We start from the raw sequence: 14,120 nt of genomic DNA on the forward strand, positions 1-14,120 counted from the left end.
TTGAGCTGTAAACTCAATGGCTATAGGCCATCGAAGGTTCGATTCCTTTTCTTCCTAATTAGATTTGTTTTTCTAATCCTATCTTGATATTTTATTTATAGTATAATGTAATGATAGATTATATATTTTATAATATGAATAATTTGTTTTTATTAAATGATAATATTACTAATGGATTTAGTGCAGGAATACCAGATATTATTTATATATTATCTTTATTCTTTGGAGCTTCTACTATTCTTACAACAAACCCTATTGTATCTGTATTATTTTTAATAGCTTTATTTGTTAATGTAGCTAGTTTATTAATATTAGTAGGATACAATTTTTTAGGGTTATCTTATATTTTAGTTTATGTAGGTGCTGTATCTATTTTATTCTTGTTTATATTAATGTTAATTAATATTAGAACATCTGAAATGTATGATAATACATTTAAAGATCTACCTTTAGCAGGTATTGTTGGTGCTTTATTTGTTAGTATAGTACAACACGCATTACCTACAAACCTAACAGAATTTACTATCTTTAGTAAATTATCAAACTCATATCAAAATAATAGTATTATATTAGATAACGATAATTTTGATTTATCTAATATAACTCAACAAATAGGTTACGCTAGTAGTAAAGGTTGAGATAATGCATTAATAGAAGCAACACACATTACAGGTATAGGTAATGTAATGTATACTAATTATGCTATATGATTAATAGTAAGTTCTATGATATTATTAACAGGTATGGTTGGAGCTATAATAATAACTATAAGATTAAAGTAATCTAATTTAAAGCTTTACACTTTTATAAAAAAAATGATATATAGATCAAAAAGTAATTTTCAAAATCATCCTTTTCATTTAGTGTCTCCATCACCATGACCATTATTTACTAGTGTGTCATTATTTATATTAACAACAGCTACAGTTTTATTTATGCACGGATTCCAAGGATTCGAATATTTAGTGCCTGTTGCTGTGTTTAATGTAATGTACGTAATGGGTTTATGATTTAGAGATGTTATATCAGAAGGAACATATTTAGGTAATCATACTAATGCTGTACAAAAAGGATTAAATTTAGGAGTAGGTTTATTCATTATTTCTGAAGTTTTCTTTTTCTTAGCTATTTTCTGAGCATTCTTCCACAGTGCAATATCACCTAGTGTAGAATTAGGAGCACAATGACCACCATTAGGTATACAAGCAGTAAATCCTTTTGAGTTACCATTATTGAATACAATAATATTATTATCTTCAGGTGTAACAATTACATATGCACACCATTCATTAATACAAGGTAATAGAAAAGGAGCTTTATATGGAACAGTTATTACTATATTATTAGCTATAGTATTTACAGTATTCCAAGGTATTGAGTATTCAGTATCTTCTTTCACTATATCTGATAGTGTTTATGGATCATGTTTTTACTTTGGAACAGGTTTCCACGGTTTACACGTTATTATAGGAACAGCATTCTTAGCTGTAGGATTATGACGTTTAGCAGCATACCATTTAACAGATCATCATCACTTAGGTTACGAATCAGGTATATTATACTGACACTTTGTTGATGTAGTATGATTATTTTTATATATTTCTGTATATTACTGAGGTTATTAGAAAATATATAAATGATATATTTTTTTTTTTAATTAATTTAATTATGCTAGACATAGTTAAATGATAAAAATCATTGGAGACTTTAGTTTAATGGTAAAACATGTGACTTTTAATCATTATAATATGGGTTCAAATCCCATAAGTCTTAAGGGACTAAATACACGTAATTTTATTATATAAAAAAAAGATGTAAATAATAAAAAAAAAATAAATTAATATTAATTAATGACTATAAGTTAATGGTAGACTGCTTATTTACCATATAAGATGTGCTGATTCGAATTCAGCTAGTCATAATTAGTTAAGTTAATATTATTATGGCTATAAGTTAATGGTAGACTGTTTACCTTCCAAGTAAAGTGTGTCGATTCGAATTCGACTAGCCGTATAGGAATATGTTAGGGTTAGTAACTTAATTGGTAAAGGGTTTTCTTGTCGAGAAAATAGATGCCGGATCGAAGCCGGCCTAACTCGTATTTAAGTTGTAAGAAACTAATATAATAAAAAAAAAAAATAAAAGGAAAAGTTGCTATTGGTAGGGTAAGATATTTGCTAAATATTGTGTTTTAACACGTAGATGTTCGATTCATCTCTTTTCCGAAGAGCATAGTTTAATCGGCAAAACTGTAAGCTTCAACCTTATATTTCTTAGTTCAAATCTAAGTGCTCTTGGGTATATATTATATTATATTATATTGGTTCTTTAACTTAACCGGTAAAGTGTATTCTTGATAAGGATATGTTCAGTGTTCGAGTCACTGAAGAATCAAATCAAATAAAAAAAAAAGAGAGTTGGCTGAGTGGTTTAAGGCGGCTAGCTTGAGTCTAGTTAAAGGTAAAAACTTTCATATGTTCGAATCATATACTCTCTGATACCTATAAAAAAGGGGATAATTTTAATAAAAAATAAATATAAAATACAGGTTAGTGTCCGGTGGTTGGTCGCTTCATTTGGGTTGGAGATTGTTTATGTTCGAATCATAATAACCTGATATATTTATAAAAATAAATAAATATCCTACAATATAGGTGATATGTATCATATATATCTTGATAAATCAAGGTAAGTATATAAAGAAACTATTATGGATGGTAAGCTATATATTTCAAGATTAATCTAGACATTAACTAGAGATCAAAGAGAAATCTTATAATCAGACAAAGTGAATTGAAATATCTTAGTAACTTTAGGAAAAGAAATCAAAAGAGATTGCTGTTAGGTGTCTTCTTAATAGCAAAAGCCTATGATTAAGTAAATAATATTTGCTTAAAAAGTAAAATGGAAAAAAATCTGTTTGAATAAAGGGGAACCTTCCTCTAAGGCTAAAGAAAATATATAAGCGATAGAGTAGAAGTACCGTGAGGGAAAAAGCTGAAATAGTAGTTTTATAAGCAGCTCGAGTAAAATTTTAAATAAAAAATAAGAGCGTACCTTTTGCATAATGGGTCAGCAAGTTAATTTTAGATGCAAGCAAAGGTTATTTATGCTTAGTTACTGATCAAGTACTAAAAAAAAATAATTTTTGCTTAGATAAACCAATTATGAAAAAATGAATAAGTATCTAGGATTAGACCCGAAGGCTAGTGATCTTACCATGATCAGGGTTATAAAAGCCCGAACGGGTTATCGTTGTAAAGATATCCGAAGAATTGTGGTAAGTTAGTGAAAGACAAAACTGACTAGTATAGCTGGTTTTCCGCGAAACCTATGTAAGTAGGTAATTTAATTAACATCTTAGCAGGTACAGAACTGTGATCTCGGACAATACCAAAGGTATTTGTCAACATCGGGGGGTTGTAGCGACTTTACCGGAGAGTATTTGCACTCGGAAGGGCAAAGATGGATATTAAATAATCGGACATAGTGCGATAAGGTTGTATGTCTAAAGGGAAACAGCCCAGAACAAGAGTTAAGGTTCCAAAATTATTGTTAAGTGAAATTAAGGATGTTTTTTTTTAAAACAATCAGGAAATAGGCTTAGAAGCGGCCATTTTTTGAAGACCTCGTAACAGAGCACTGATTAAATTTTTAGGAGAAAACGCCGAAAATTTAACGGATCTAAAATAATATACCGAAACCTTGTACACATAATATATGTGGGGTAGCGGAACATTGGAAAAAAAACAAAAATTTATATTTATTCTAAATATAAATTAAAAATGACATAAGGTTATTGTTTAGTAATATTATATTGCTAAGCAATAAAGATTCAGATGTACCCTAGAAATAGGTAGGACCGTTCTTTGAGTGAAAGTATTTTACCTCTAAATTTAATTGTTAGAGTTTTACCTTATGCTTTAGATCTGAAATAAGTTCATATCTACGTAATTTCCAAGAGAGAATGCTGACATGAGTAACGAAAAAGGCTTATAGCCTCGCCTTAAGCTTATGGCTTTTAATTGAAACCGGTGTCTAAAAATATTAATCAAAAGGTAATTTTGATGATGAATAGTATTTACATGTAAAATAATAAAACCTTTAACAAGTAATAAAGGTTCAGGAAAATATTTTTTACAAAATAGTTTATTAAAACTTATAGTAATACTACACCGTACCTAGAAACTAACACAAGTAAGCAAGTAGAGAATACAAAGGCGTTTGAGTGAACAATCATTAAGGAACTCGGCAAATTGACTCTGTACCTTCGGAATAAGGAGGGCCATTATTATTAGTTTAACACATAACTAAGTTATGATGATATAATTAAACTAATGATAAGAGGAATCATGAAATAATGTTGTACGACTGTTTAATAAAAACACAGCACTCTGCAAAGATAAAAAATCAAAGTATTGAGTGTGATGTCTGCCCAATGTCGGCTGGGTAACGGATTTTCCTTGGTTATTAACTAAGGTTTTGAAGGACACCCCGATTAATGGCGGCCTTACCTATGAGGGTCCTAAGGTAGCGAAATACCTTGGCCGTTAAATGCGGTCCTGCATGAATGACTTAACGATGCAACAGCTGTCTCGATGATTGTCTCAGTGAAATTGGAATAGCAGTGCAGATACTGTTTACCTCTAGATAGACGAGAAGACCCTATGCAGCTTTACTGTTACTAATTACAAGAGTGGACGTTTAGGATGATTTATAGTGTATAAGGTAGTTGAAAGATAACAATGAAACACCTTTATTCGAATCCTAATTTATTCTCTTGATGATTGGGAGGCAGTTTATGCGGGGCACAGATCCCACAAAAAGTACCTGGGTATATCCAAAGTTCATATTGTAAACTTGTATGTTTACATACATATATTTTAATTTGTAATAATTATTATTATAATTATACAGTTATTATTCGATTAAATTCTACATTTATTTTTATTTTAAGTAAGATTTTAACTATGTGGTGAATAGATGTATTTTAAACTTTAATATTTAAAAGTTTTTTGTTATGTTTAAGTTGTATTTGTCAATTTAAATATGATGTTTATTTATACTTTAAAAGTTTAATGGCTTAATCTTGCTTTACTGTTTGACCTACGAGTCTATCAGTCGCGTAAGCGGGGCATATGATCACAAGATGCATTAAGGAAAGGTCTTGGATTATAGAAAAAGTTACGCTAGGGATTTATAACTGTGAGTCCTCCAATATTTTAAAATATTGGTAATATATTGGGTAAATTTCAAAGACAACTTATATTAATTAAGTGTATTTGAAGCGAAACTTATTTAAAGCATTAATTTATCATTGTGGTAAATTTAAATAAGGACGTTCAACGACTAAAAGGTGAGTATAGCTAACAATAATCCTTTTTTAATGCCCAACATCTTTATTAACTAATAGAGGTTTATATTTATATATAATACCTCATTTATTTCATTGTATAATTATTATTATTATTAAATAATAATGTAATAGACTTGGTAATCAAGCTTAAATATTATACAGTTAATAAAATTAATTGTATTAATATATTTAAATACATAAAATATGTTAAATATTATAAAATCAAAATTAAATAATACATATAAGAAAAAATCATTAAATAATGCACCTGAAGTTAAATATGATAAAGATTTAGTTCCTGCTGTAAGTAATTGAAAAAGTAGTATTTATTCTTATAAAAAAAATGCTATAAGTTTAATACCAATTAAAAGTAGATTTGTAATGAAATTGATAAAAGGTTATTTTAATTCATATCATTTAGAATTAGAATCACTTTTAAGAAAAGAAAGATTACGTCGTAGATTTAGAAAAATATCAACTAATAGAATATTTATTAGTGATGGTGAATTTAAGCATACAAATGATAAAGTTAATATAACTTTATATGTATATAATAAACAAAAGCTTAATTATCTACTAAAACTAAAAAATAGATATACTAAATTGTTTAAAAAATCTAAATTTACAAAAAAATTAAAATTAATTAGACAGGTAGGATTAAATATATTAAATCAACAAAAAGTAAAAAGTGCTGTTTTATCAAATGTTTTACCAAAATATAATTCAATGATACATTCAGTAGAAAATATATACTATAAAAGATTTATAAAAAAAGTTTAAAAAGACTAAGATATTATATGCTTTATAAACAAATACTTTATATCAATAAAGCTAAATTTGAAAATTCATATTTACAAGGTTTAATTAATTTAATAAGAAAGATATATAATAAAAACGTTGAGTTTAATATTATTAATTTAAAATATTTTTATTTTAATAGTAGTATTTACTCACAACCATTAGAATTAAAATTAAAGAAAAAAAGAAATGTATTAAGATACCTTAAAGTATTAATAAGAAAAGTAAAATTGAAAAATATTAAATTAGTAGAAAAAACAAAACAATTTTTCACAATTAATAGTTTTGATACTAATAGTTCAATAAATGATTTAGTGCAGCAAGATAAAACAAATACAAAATATCTGAAAAAAATTATATTAAATGATATAAAATATAAAAGAGTATCAGGTGTTAGATTAGAAGCTGCTGGTAGATTAACTAGACGTTTTTCTGCTTCAAGATCTAAACGTAGAACTAAATATAAAGGAAATTTAGAAAATGCTTATTCTTCAGATCAAGGTTATCCTACACCTCTTTTAAGAGGTAATTTTAAGTCTAATTTACAACGTACTGTAATTAACTCTACTTCTCGTGTAGGAGCTTTTGGAGTTAAAGGTTGAGTAAGTGGTACTTAATGTAAAACTAAAATTTAATATCAATTATCCCATCCTAAAATTAGTTAATAAAGATGATGAAATAGTCTGAACCGTTTTGAGAAAAATGGAAATAAAAGTAAATAGGTGTATATTTATACGCTTATTCAGCTAATGGCTGAATCTTTTATGATAACATAAATTGAACAGGCTAATTTGCGCAAGAGAGTACAAATTGAGTGCGCGGTTTGGCACCTCGATGTCGGCTTAGCTCATCCTCATGCATGCAGAAATCATGAAGGGTTCGACTGTTCGTCGATTAAAGAGCTACATGAGCTGGGTTTAATACGTCGTGAGACAGTATGGTTTCTATCTTCTAGAGGAATTTAAAGTAAATTAAAGATAGCCCCTTCGTACGAAAGGAGTTGGGTATATTGATCTCTGGTTTACCTGTTGTTTATGGTATATATAAATTTTATATTTATATATCGAATGCTTGTACTGAAGTATTTTGATCCCATAGGCATGGCAGGAAAGCTACATCAGTTAAAGATAAGTGTTGAAAGCATCTAAACGCGAAGCAAACTTTATGATACTTTTAAACGTAGTAGAACACTACGAGTATAGTTGTTATATATTTATATATAACAATTTATAGGCTTTAGTTGTAAGAATGAAAACATTTTTAGATATAAAGTACTAATTATTATAATGATACTAGCTATAGCTCATATCGTTTTATTTATTGGCCTTTTTAGCATAAAAGTAATGCAACCGTTTTGTAATCGGTAGAAGTGAGTGCGATACTTGCATTAGGCTAAATTTAATATTTATCTGTTATTATTAAACATTTATACATAAAGATAACCAATCTTTTTATGTTTATTAGTAATAGGTTAACAACAATAATCAATATATATATATTTATATATTGTATGCAATATAGTACTTTGCAGTAGTAGAGTAATATGATTTATTTATTGTTGTAAAAAATAGATCCAATGGTCAAGTATGGTTAAGACATAACATTTTCACTGTTAGTGCGGGGGTTCAAATCCCCCTTGGATTAATATAGGTTTAATATTTATATATATTTATATGTATTAATCTTTTAAAGAGATTAGCTCAGTTGGTAGAGCTGTCGCTTTACACGCGAAAGGTCAGGTGTTCAAGTCACCTATCTCTTAAAGCGGATTAATGTAATAGTAACATATATGGCTCATGCCCATAAAATTTAGGTGCAACTCCTAAGTCCGCTACCAAAGACTATAGCTTAATCGGTAAAGCGAACCACTCATGATGGTTTGAGTAAATGTTCAAGTCATTTTAGTCTTATTTAATCCGAGTGCTGGAATTGGTAGACAGTCTTAATTTAAGCTTAAGTGGCGCAAGCCGTAAACGTTCGAATCGTTTCTCGGGTATATATAATAAAATATATTATTAATGTTTTATATTTTATAATAATAATTATTTATAATTATTTATAACAAATAAAGGGGTTATAGTTTAACTGGTAAAACGACGATTTTGCATATCGTTATTTCAGGATCGAGTCCTGATAACTCCAATAATACTAAATTTAATTAGTGTTTAATTAAATATAATCAAATAAATATTATATTTATTTGATTATTAGCTTGAGAAGCTCAATTGGTAGAGCGAATCATTGAAGCTGATTAGGTTGTAAGTTCAAATCTTATCTCGAGCAATTTATGCTTTCATGGGTATGCTGAAATTGGTAACCAGGTTCCGCTTAGGACGGAATAGTTTTATACTTTACAAGTTCAAGTCTTGTTACCCATAATTTATGTTGTCGACTAATCGGTAAGTCATAAATTTTTGGTATTTACTATTGGGTGTTCGAGTCGCCCCAACATAATATATATTATTAGATTTAGATCTAACAATTTTAGCCAAGATAGTTCAACCGGTAGAACAATAATTTCATGAATTAAGAATGAGAATTCGAATTTCTCTCTTGGCTTTACTTACACAATAATGTAATGTATATATATATAAAGTATATACATAAGCATAATATTGTATATTATGGTTAAAATTATTATAAATAAAAAATAAATTATAAGACGACAGTTAGTAAAAAAATAGTTTAGAAGAATATAAATACTGTCCAGAAAATTATATGCAGTTATGTTAGAATTTATGGAGGTTAGATTTTTTAACCGTCTTGATGATATAAAAGCTTATAATTCTTCTATAAACAAAAAATATATATATTTATATAACATTAATATATATAGATTAGGTGGGTATAGTTCAATGGTAGAACAGCTGTATGTGGCATAGTATATCCTAGTTCGAGTCTAGGTATCCTCCCTTAAAAACAACATTACCCTACGTTAATGGATATGTGTTTAATATTATATAAAATAATTTTATGTTTTATAAATTAATAAAAATAAAAAAAGTTCAATATATTAAATATACATATGTATTATTACATACATAAAAAATAAATAAATTTAGTATATTTACAGAAAGTTGTATAAAGGTTTAATAATTTTAGAATAAACCAATAACATATAAATGAAAAAAATAAAGTTATTAACCTTTGTACGAAAGGTCTAATAGTGAAATTTATAGGCAAGGTAGAGGTTTCTCAACTTCAACAGTTAATTTAGGAGAAGTAGAACAAATACAAGGAAATGTCTTTACATTTAAACAACCTACAGAATGACAAGAAAGATGATTTTTATCTTCTAATGCAAAAGATATTGGTACTTTATATTTAATGTTCGCATTATTTTCAGGATTAATAGGAACAGCATTTTCTGTATTAATAAGATTAGAGTTATCAGGACCAGGTGTTCAATATATATCAGATAATCAATTATATAATAGTATAATAACAGCTCACGCTATAATGATGATTTTCTTCATGGTTATGCCAGCTTTAATAGGTGGTTTTGGTAATTTCTTATTACCATTACTAGTAGGGGGTCCTGATATGGCATTCCCAAGATTAAATAATATTAGTTTCTGATTATTAGTACCAAGTTTATTCTTATTTATATTCTCAGCAACAATAGAGAATGGAGCAGGAACAGGTTGAACATTATATCCTCCATTATCAGGTATACAATCTCACAGTGGGCCAAGTGTTGATTTAGCAATATTTGGTTTACACTTAAGTGGTATAAGTAGTATGTTAGGAGCAATGAACTTCATAACAACAATATTAAATATGAGAAGTCCAGGTATACGTTTACATAAATTAGCGTTATTTGGATGAGCAGTAATAATAACAGCAGTGTTATTATTATTATCATTACCAGTGTTAGCTGGAGGTATTACTATGATTTTAACTGATAGAAACTTTAATACTTCATTCTTTGAAGTAGCAGGTGGTGGTGATCCAATATTATTCCAACACTTATTCTGATTCTTCGGACACCCTGAAGTTTATATTTTAATTATTCCAGGTTTTGGTATAATTAGTACTGTTATATCAGCAGCATCAGGAAAAAACGTTTTTGGATACTTAGGTATGGTTTATGCTATGTTATCAATTGGTGTGTTAGGTTTCATAGTTTGAAGTCACCACATGTATACAGTTGGATTAGATGTTGATACTAGAGCTTATTTCACAGCTGCTACTTTAATTATTGCAGTACCTACAGGTATTAAAATATTCAGTTGATTAGCTACATGTTATGGTGGATCTTTACATTTAACACCTCCAATGTTATTTGCATTAGGATTCGTTGTGTTATTCACAATTGGTGGATTAAGTGGAGTTGTTTTAGCTAATGCTTCACTTGATGTAGCTTTCCACGATACTTACTATGTTGTTGCTCACTTCCACTATGTTTTATCTATGGGTGCTGTATTTGCATTATTTAGTGGTTGATACTTCTGAATACCTAAAATATTAGGTTTATCATATGATCATTTTGCAGCTAAAGTTCATTTCTGAATTTTATTTGTTGGTGTTAATTTAACATTCTTCCCACAACACTTCTTAGGTTTACAAGGTATGCCTAGAAGAATTAGTGATTACCCTGATGCTTTCTATGGATGAAACTTAATTAGTAGTATAGGTTCTATTATTAGTGTTGTAGCTACATGATATTTCTTAACTATTATTTACAAACAATTAACTGAAGGTAAAGCTGTATCAAGATATCCTTGATTAACTCCTCAGTTATTTAGTGATACATTCCAAGTTAACTTCACAAGAAATAATAGTTCATTAGAATGATGTTTAACTAGTCCACCAAAACCTCACGCGTTTGCTAGTTTACCATTACAATCTTAAAACTAATTAATTTTATTTCAATAAGTTCCTTATATATATACTAATATATATATTAAAAGGATATTTTAATGTATACTAATGTGTTTACATTAAAAGAATATATTTAAATACTACATTTATATTACACAATATAGTACTCTACGTAATACTATATCAAGTAGTATACATAATATAGGTATACACAATATAGGTGTTGTTATACAATTACGCTAAAACCATTTTCTTTTAGAAATTAAATTTATTTTTATATTTATTTTAATATATGTTACAAGCAGCAAAAATAATAGGTACAGGTATGGCCACAACAGGTTTAATAGGAGCAGGAGTAGGTATAGGTGTTGTATTTGGAGCACTAATACTAGGTGTTGCAAGAAATCCATCATTAAGAGGACAATTGTTTTCTTACGCAATTTTAGGTTTTGCCTTTGCAGAAGCAACAGGGTTATTTGCTTTAATGATGGCTTTCTTGTTATTATATGTAGCTTAATAGTTATATATTTTAATACTCTCTGTATTGTTTCACAATAATTACATAGATAAAAAAAAGTTAATTTATAAAAATTTAAATTAAAAAGAAAGATTATTTAGATATTTTATTATTTATTTATTAATATATGACAGCAACAACTTTTTTTTTATTTTTAATTCCAATATTAGGTATAGTATTGTTATTAGTTAATTTGATATTCTCACCAAGTAATGCTTATTTGGAAAAAGATAGTGCATTTGAATGTGGATTTCATTCTTTTTTAGGTCAAAATAGAACACAATTTGGTATTTCTTTCTTTGTATTTGCCCTACTATTTTTACTATTCGATTTAGAAATTTTATTAGTTTACCCATATGTAGTAAGTGCATACACTAATGGTATATATGGTTTAATAATAGCATTAATTTTTTGTTTAGTGTTAACATTAGGTTTTGCATTTGAATTAGGAAAAAATGCCTTAAAAATAGAAAGTAGACAAAGTTACGATGTAAAAACTAAATCTTGAGAAGGATTTAATTTAACATATAACTAGTATATGTTAAATTTTAACATATAAAACTAAAATATCAAATAGTATAAGTGTACATACAAAAATTAATAACTTTAAATTATTAAATAAGAAAAACAAACAAACAAAAAAAGATTATTAATTTTATGAATTTAATTTATAATATATTAAATATACAGTTGGACGCACCAACAGCTTGAGGATTATTTTTCCAAGACAGTGCTTCACCTCAAATGGAGGGTATTGAAGAATTACACAATAATATTATGTTTTATTTAGCTATTATACTATTTACTGTTACATGAATGATAGTAAATATTATAAAAAATTTTATAGCAAATAAATCACCTATTGCTCATAAATATATGAACCACGGAACTTTAATAGAGTTAATCTGAACAATATCACCAGCATTTATATTAATATTAATAGCATTCCCATCATTCAAATTATTATATTTAATGGATGAAGTAATGGATCCATCATTAGTTGTATATGCTGAAGGTCATCAATGATATTGAAGTTACCAATACCCAGATTTTACTAATGAAGATGATGAGTTTATAGAGTTTGATTCATATATAGTACCTGAAAGTGATTTAGAAGAAGGTCAATTTAGAATGTTAGAAGTTGATAATAGAGTTATCATACCTGAATTAACTCACACAAGATTTGTTATATCTGCAGCTGATGTTATACATTCTTATGCTTGTCCTTCTTTAGGTATTAAAGCAGATGCTTACCCAGGTAGATTAAATCAAGCTTCTGTATACGTAAATCGTCCTGGTACATTCTTTGGACAATGTTCAGAAATTTGTGGAATACTTCACAGTTCTATGCCTATAGCTATCCAATCAGTTTCAATAAGAGATTTCTTATTATGATTAAGAGAGCAAATGGAAGGTTAATTTTAAACATTAACTTAAAAACTTTAAACAACAAATAAATGATTATAAATATAAACTTTATTGTAATAAATTATAGTTTAAATTATTTATTAAAATATATTTTATATATAGTTATAAAAAAAAACCCAAAAATAGGGTTACAACTTTTATTAATATATAGATGTATATTAGGATTTTTATTTATTTGTTGTTTTATAAAAAAAAATCGTGTTAATTTAAAGGTAGAATATCATGCTACGAACATGATTATATAAGTTCGAATCTTATACACGTTAGGTGTATATTTATATTATAATATACATTAGGTACATATAATATTATTCATTTACAGGTAGCTGTTATAGCAATCTAAATATAATAAAAACTAGTAATAGTTTAAATATTTTTATATCAAAATTAGGTATTTATACCTTAAGTTCTTATAGCTCAACGGTAGAGCGGAATACTGTTAATATTTTGATAGATGTTCGATTCATCTTAAGGACTAAAAAACTGTAGTATAGATAAATCAAACATAAAAAAAAAAAAAAACAATGAGTTTTTCACTTATATTATTTTTTATAGGAATAGCAGGATTTGTTTTAAATAGAAAAAATATAATATTGATGTTAATTTCAATTGAAATTATGTTGTTATCAGTTACATTTTTAATATTAATAAGTTCTCTTAGTTTCGATGATATTTTAGGTCAAACATTTGCAGTATATATACTAACAATAGCGGGAGCAGAGTCAGCTATAGGTTTAGGTATTTTAGTAGCTTATTATAGATTAAGAGGAAGTATATCAATACAATATAAATAATGTATTTAACATTGATAATTTTACCTCTTTTAGGTTCTATAGTATCAGGTTTCTTTGGTAGAAAGGTTGGAGTGAGCGGAGCTCATATTATAACATGTGCTTCAGTAATAACTACTACATTCTTAGCAATAATAGCATTTTTTGAAGTAGGTTTTAATAATATACCTGTAACAATAAATGTAGCAAGATGAGTAGATGTAGAGTCATTATATGTATTATGAAATTTTAGATTTGATTCTTTAACAGTATCAATGTTAATACCAGTATTAATAGTATCTAGTTTAGTACATTTATATTCTATAAGTTATATGAGTCATGACCCACACAACCAAAGATTCTTTAGTTATTTAAGTTTATTCACATTTATGATGATTATCCTTGTAACAGGAAATAATTATTTAAT

The 14,120-nt window shown here is 27.2% G+C and overlaps 2 protein-coding genes across 2 annotated transcripts, besides 2 other annotated features; both read left to right on the top strand.

Annotated features, from left to right (window-relative positions):
• The first annotated feature begins 6,634 nt into the window (after window positions 1-6,634).
• Window positions 6,635-6,655: a sequence feature (Short protein (N7532_007603, KAJ5094877.1) was converted to a misc_feature.).
• Window positions 6,656-6,733: 78 nt separating this feature from the next.
• Window positions 6,734-6,760: a sequence feature (Short protein (N7532_007603, KAJ5094877.1) was converted to a misc_feature.).
• A 2,853-nt stretch (window positions 6,761-9,613) lies between these two features.
• N7532_007604 (uncharacterized protein) lies at window positions 9,614-9,855 on the top strand (the record flags this gene model as incomplete). Its single annotated transcript, XM_056620096.1, has 2 exons — window positions 9,614-9,682; window positions 9,727-9,855. The coding sequence occupies 2 exons, from the start codon at window positions 9,614-9,616 to the stop codon at window positions 9,853-9,855; spliced, it is 198 nt and encodes a 65-aa protein (XP_056473030.1).
• A 439-nt stretch (window positions 9,856-10,294) lies between these two features.
• N7532_007605 (uncharacterized protein) lies at window positions 10,295-10,600 on the top strand (the record flags this gene model as incomplete). Its single annotated transcript, XM_056620097.1, has 2 exons — window positions 10,295-10,370; window positions 10,395-10,600. The coding sequence occupies 2 exons, from the start codon at window positions 10,295-10,297 to the stop codon at window positions 10,598-10,600; spliced, it is 282 nt and encodes a 93-aa protein (XP_056473031.1).
• Between the last annotated feature and the right edge of the window lie 3,520 nt (window positions 10,601-14,120).

This window comes from Penicillium argentinense (genome assembly GCF_028826775.1).
Source record: "Penicillium argentinense strain IBT 30761 chromosome Unknown utg000007l_segment0_segment0, whole genome shotgun sequence".
NCBI lineage: Eukaryota > Fungi > Ascomycota > Eurotiomycetes > Eurotiales > Aspergillaceae > Penicillium > Penicillium argentinense.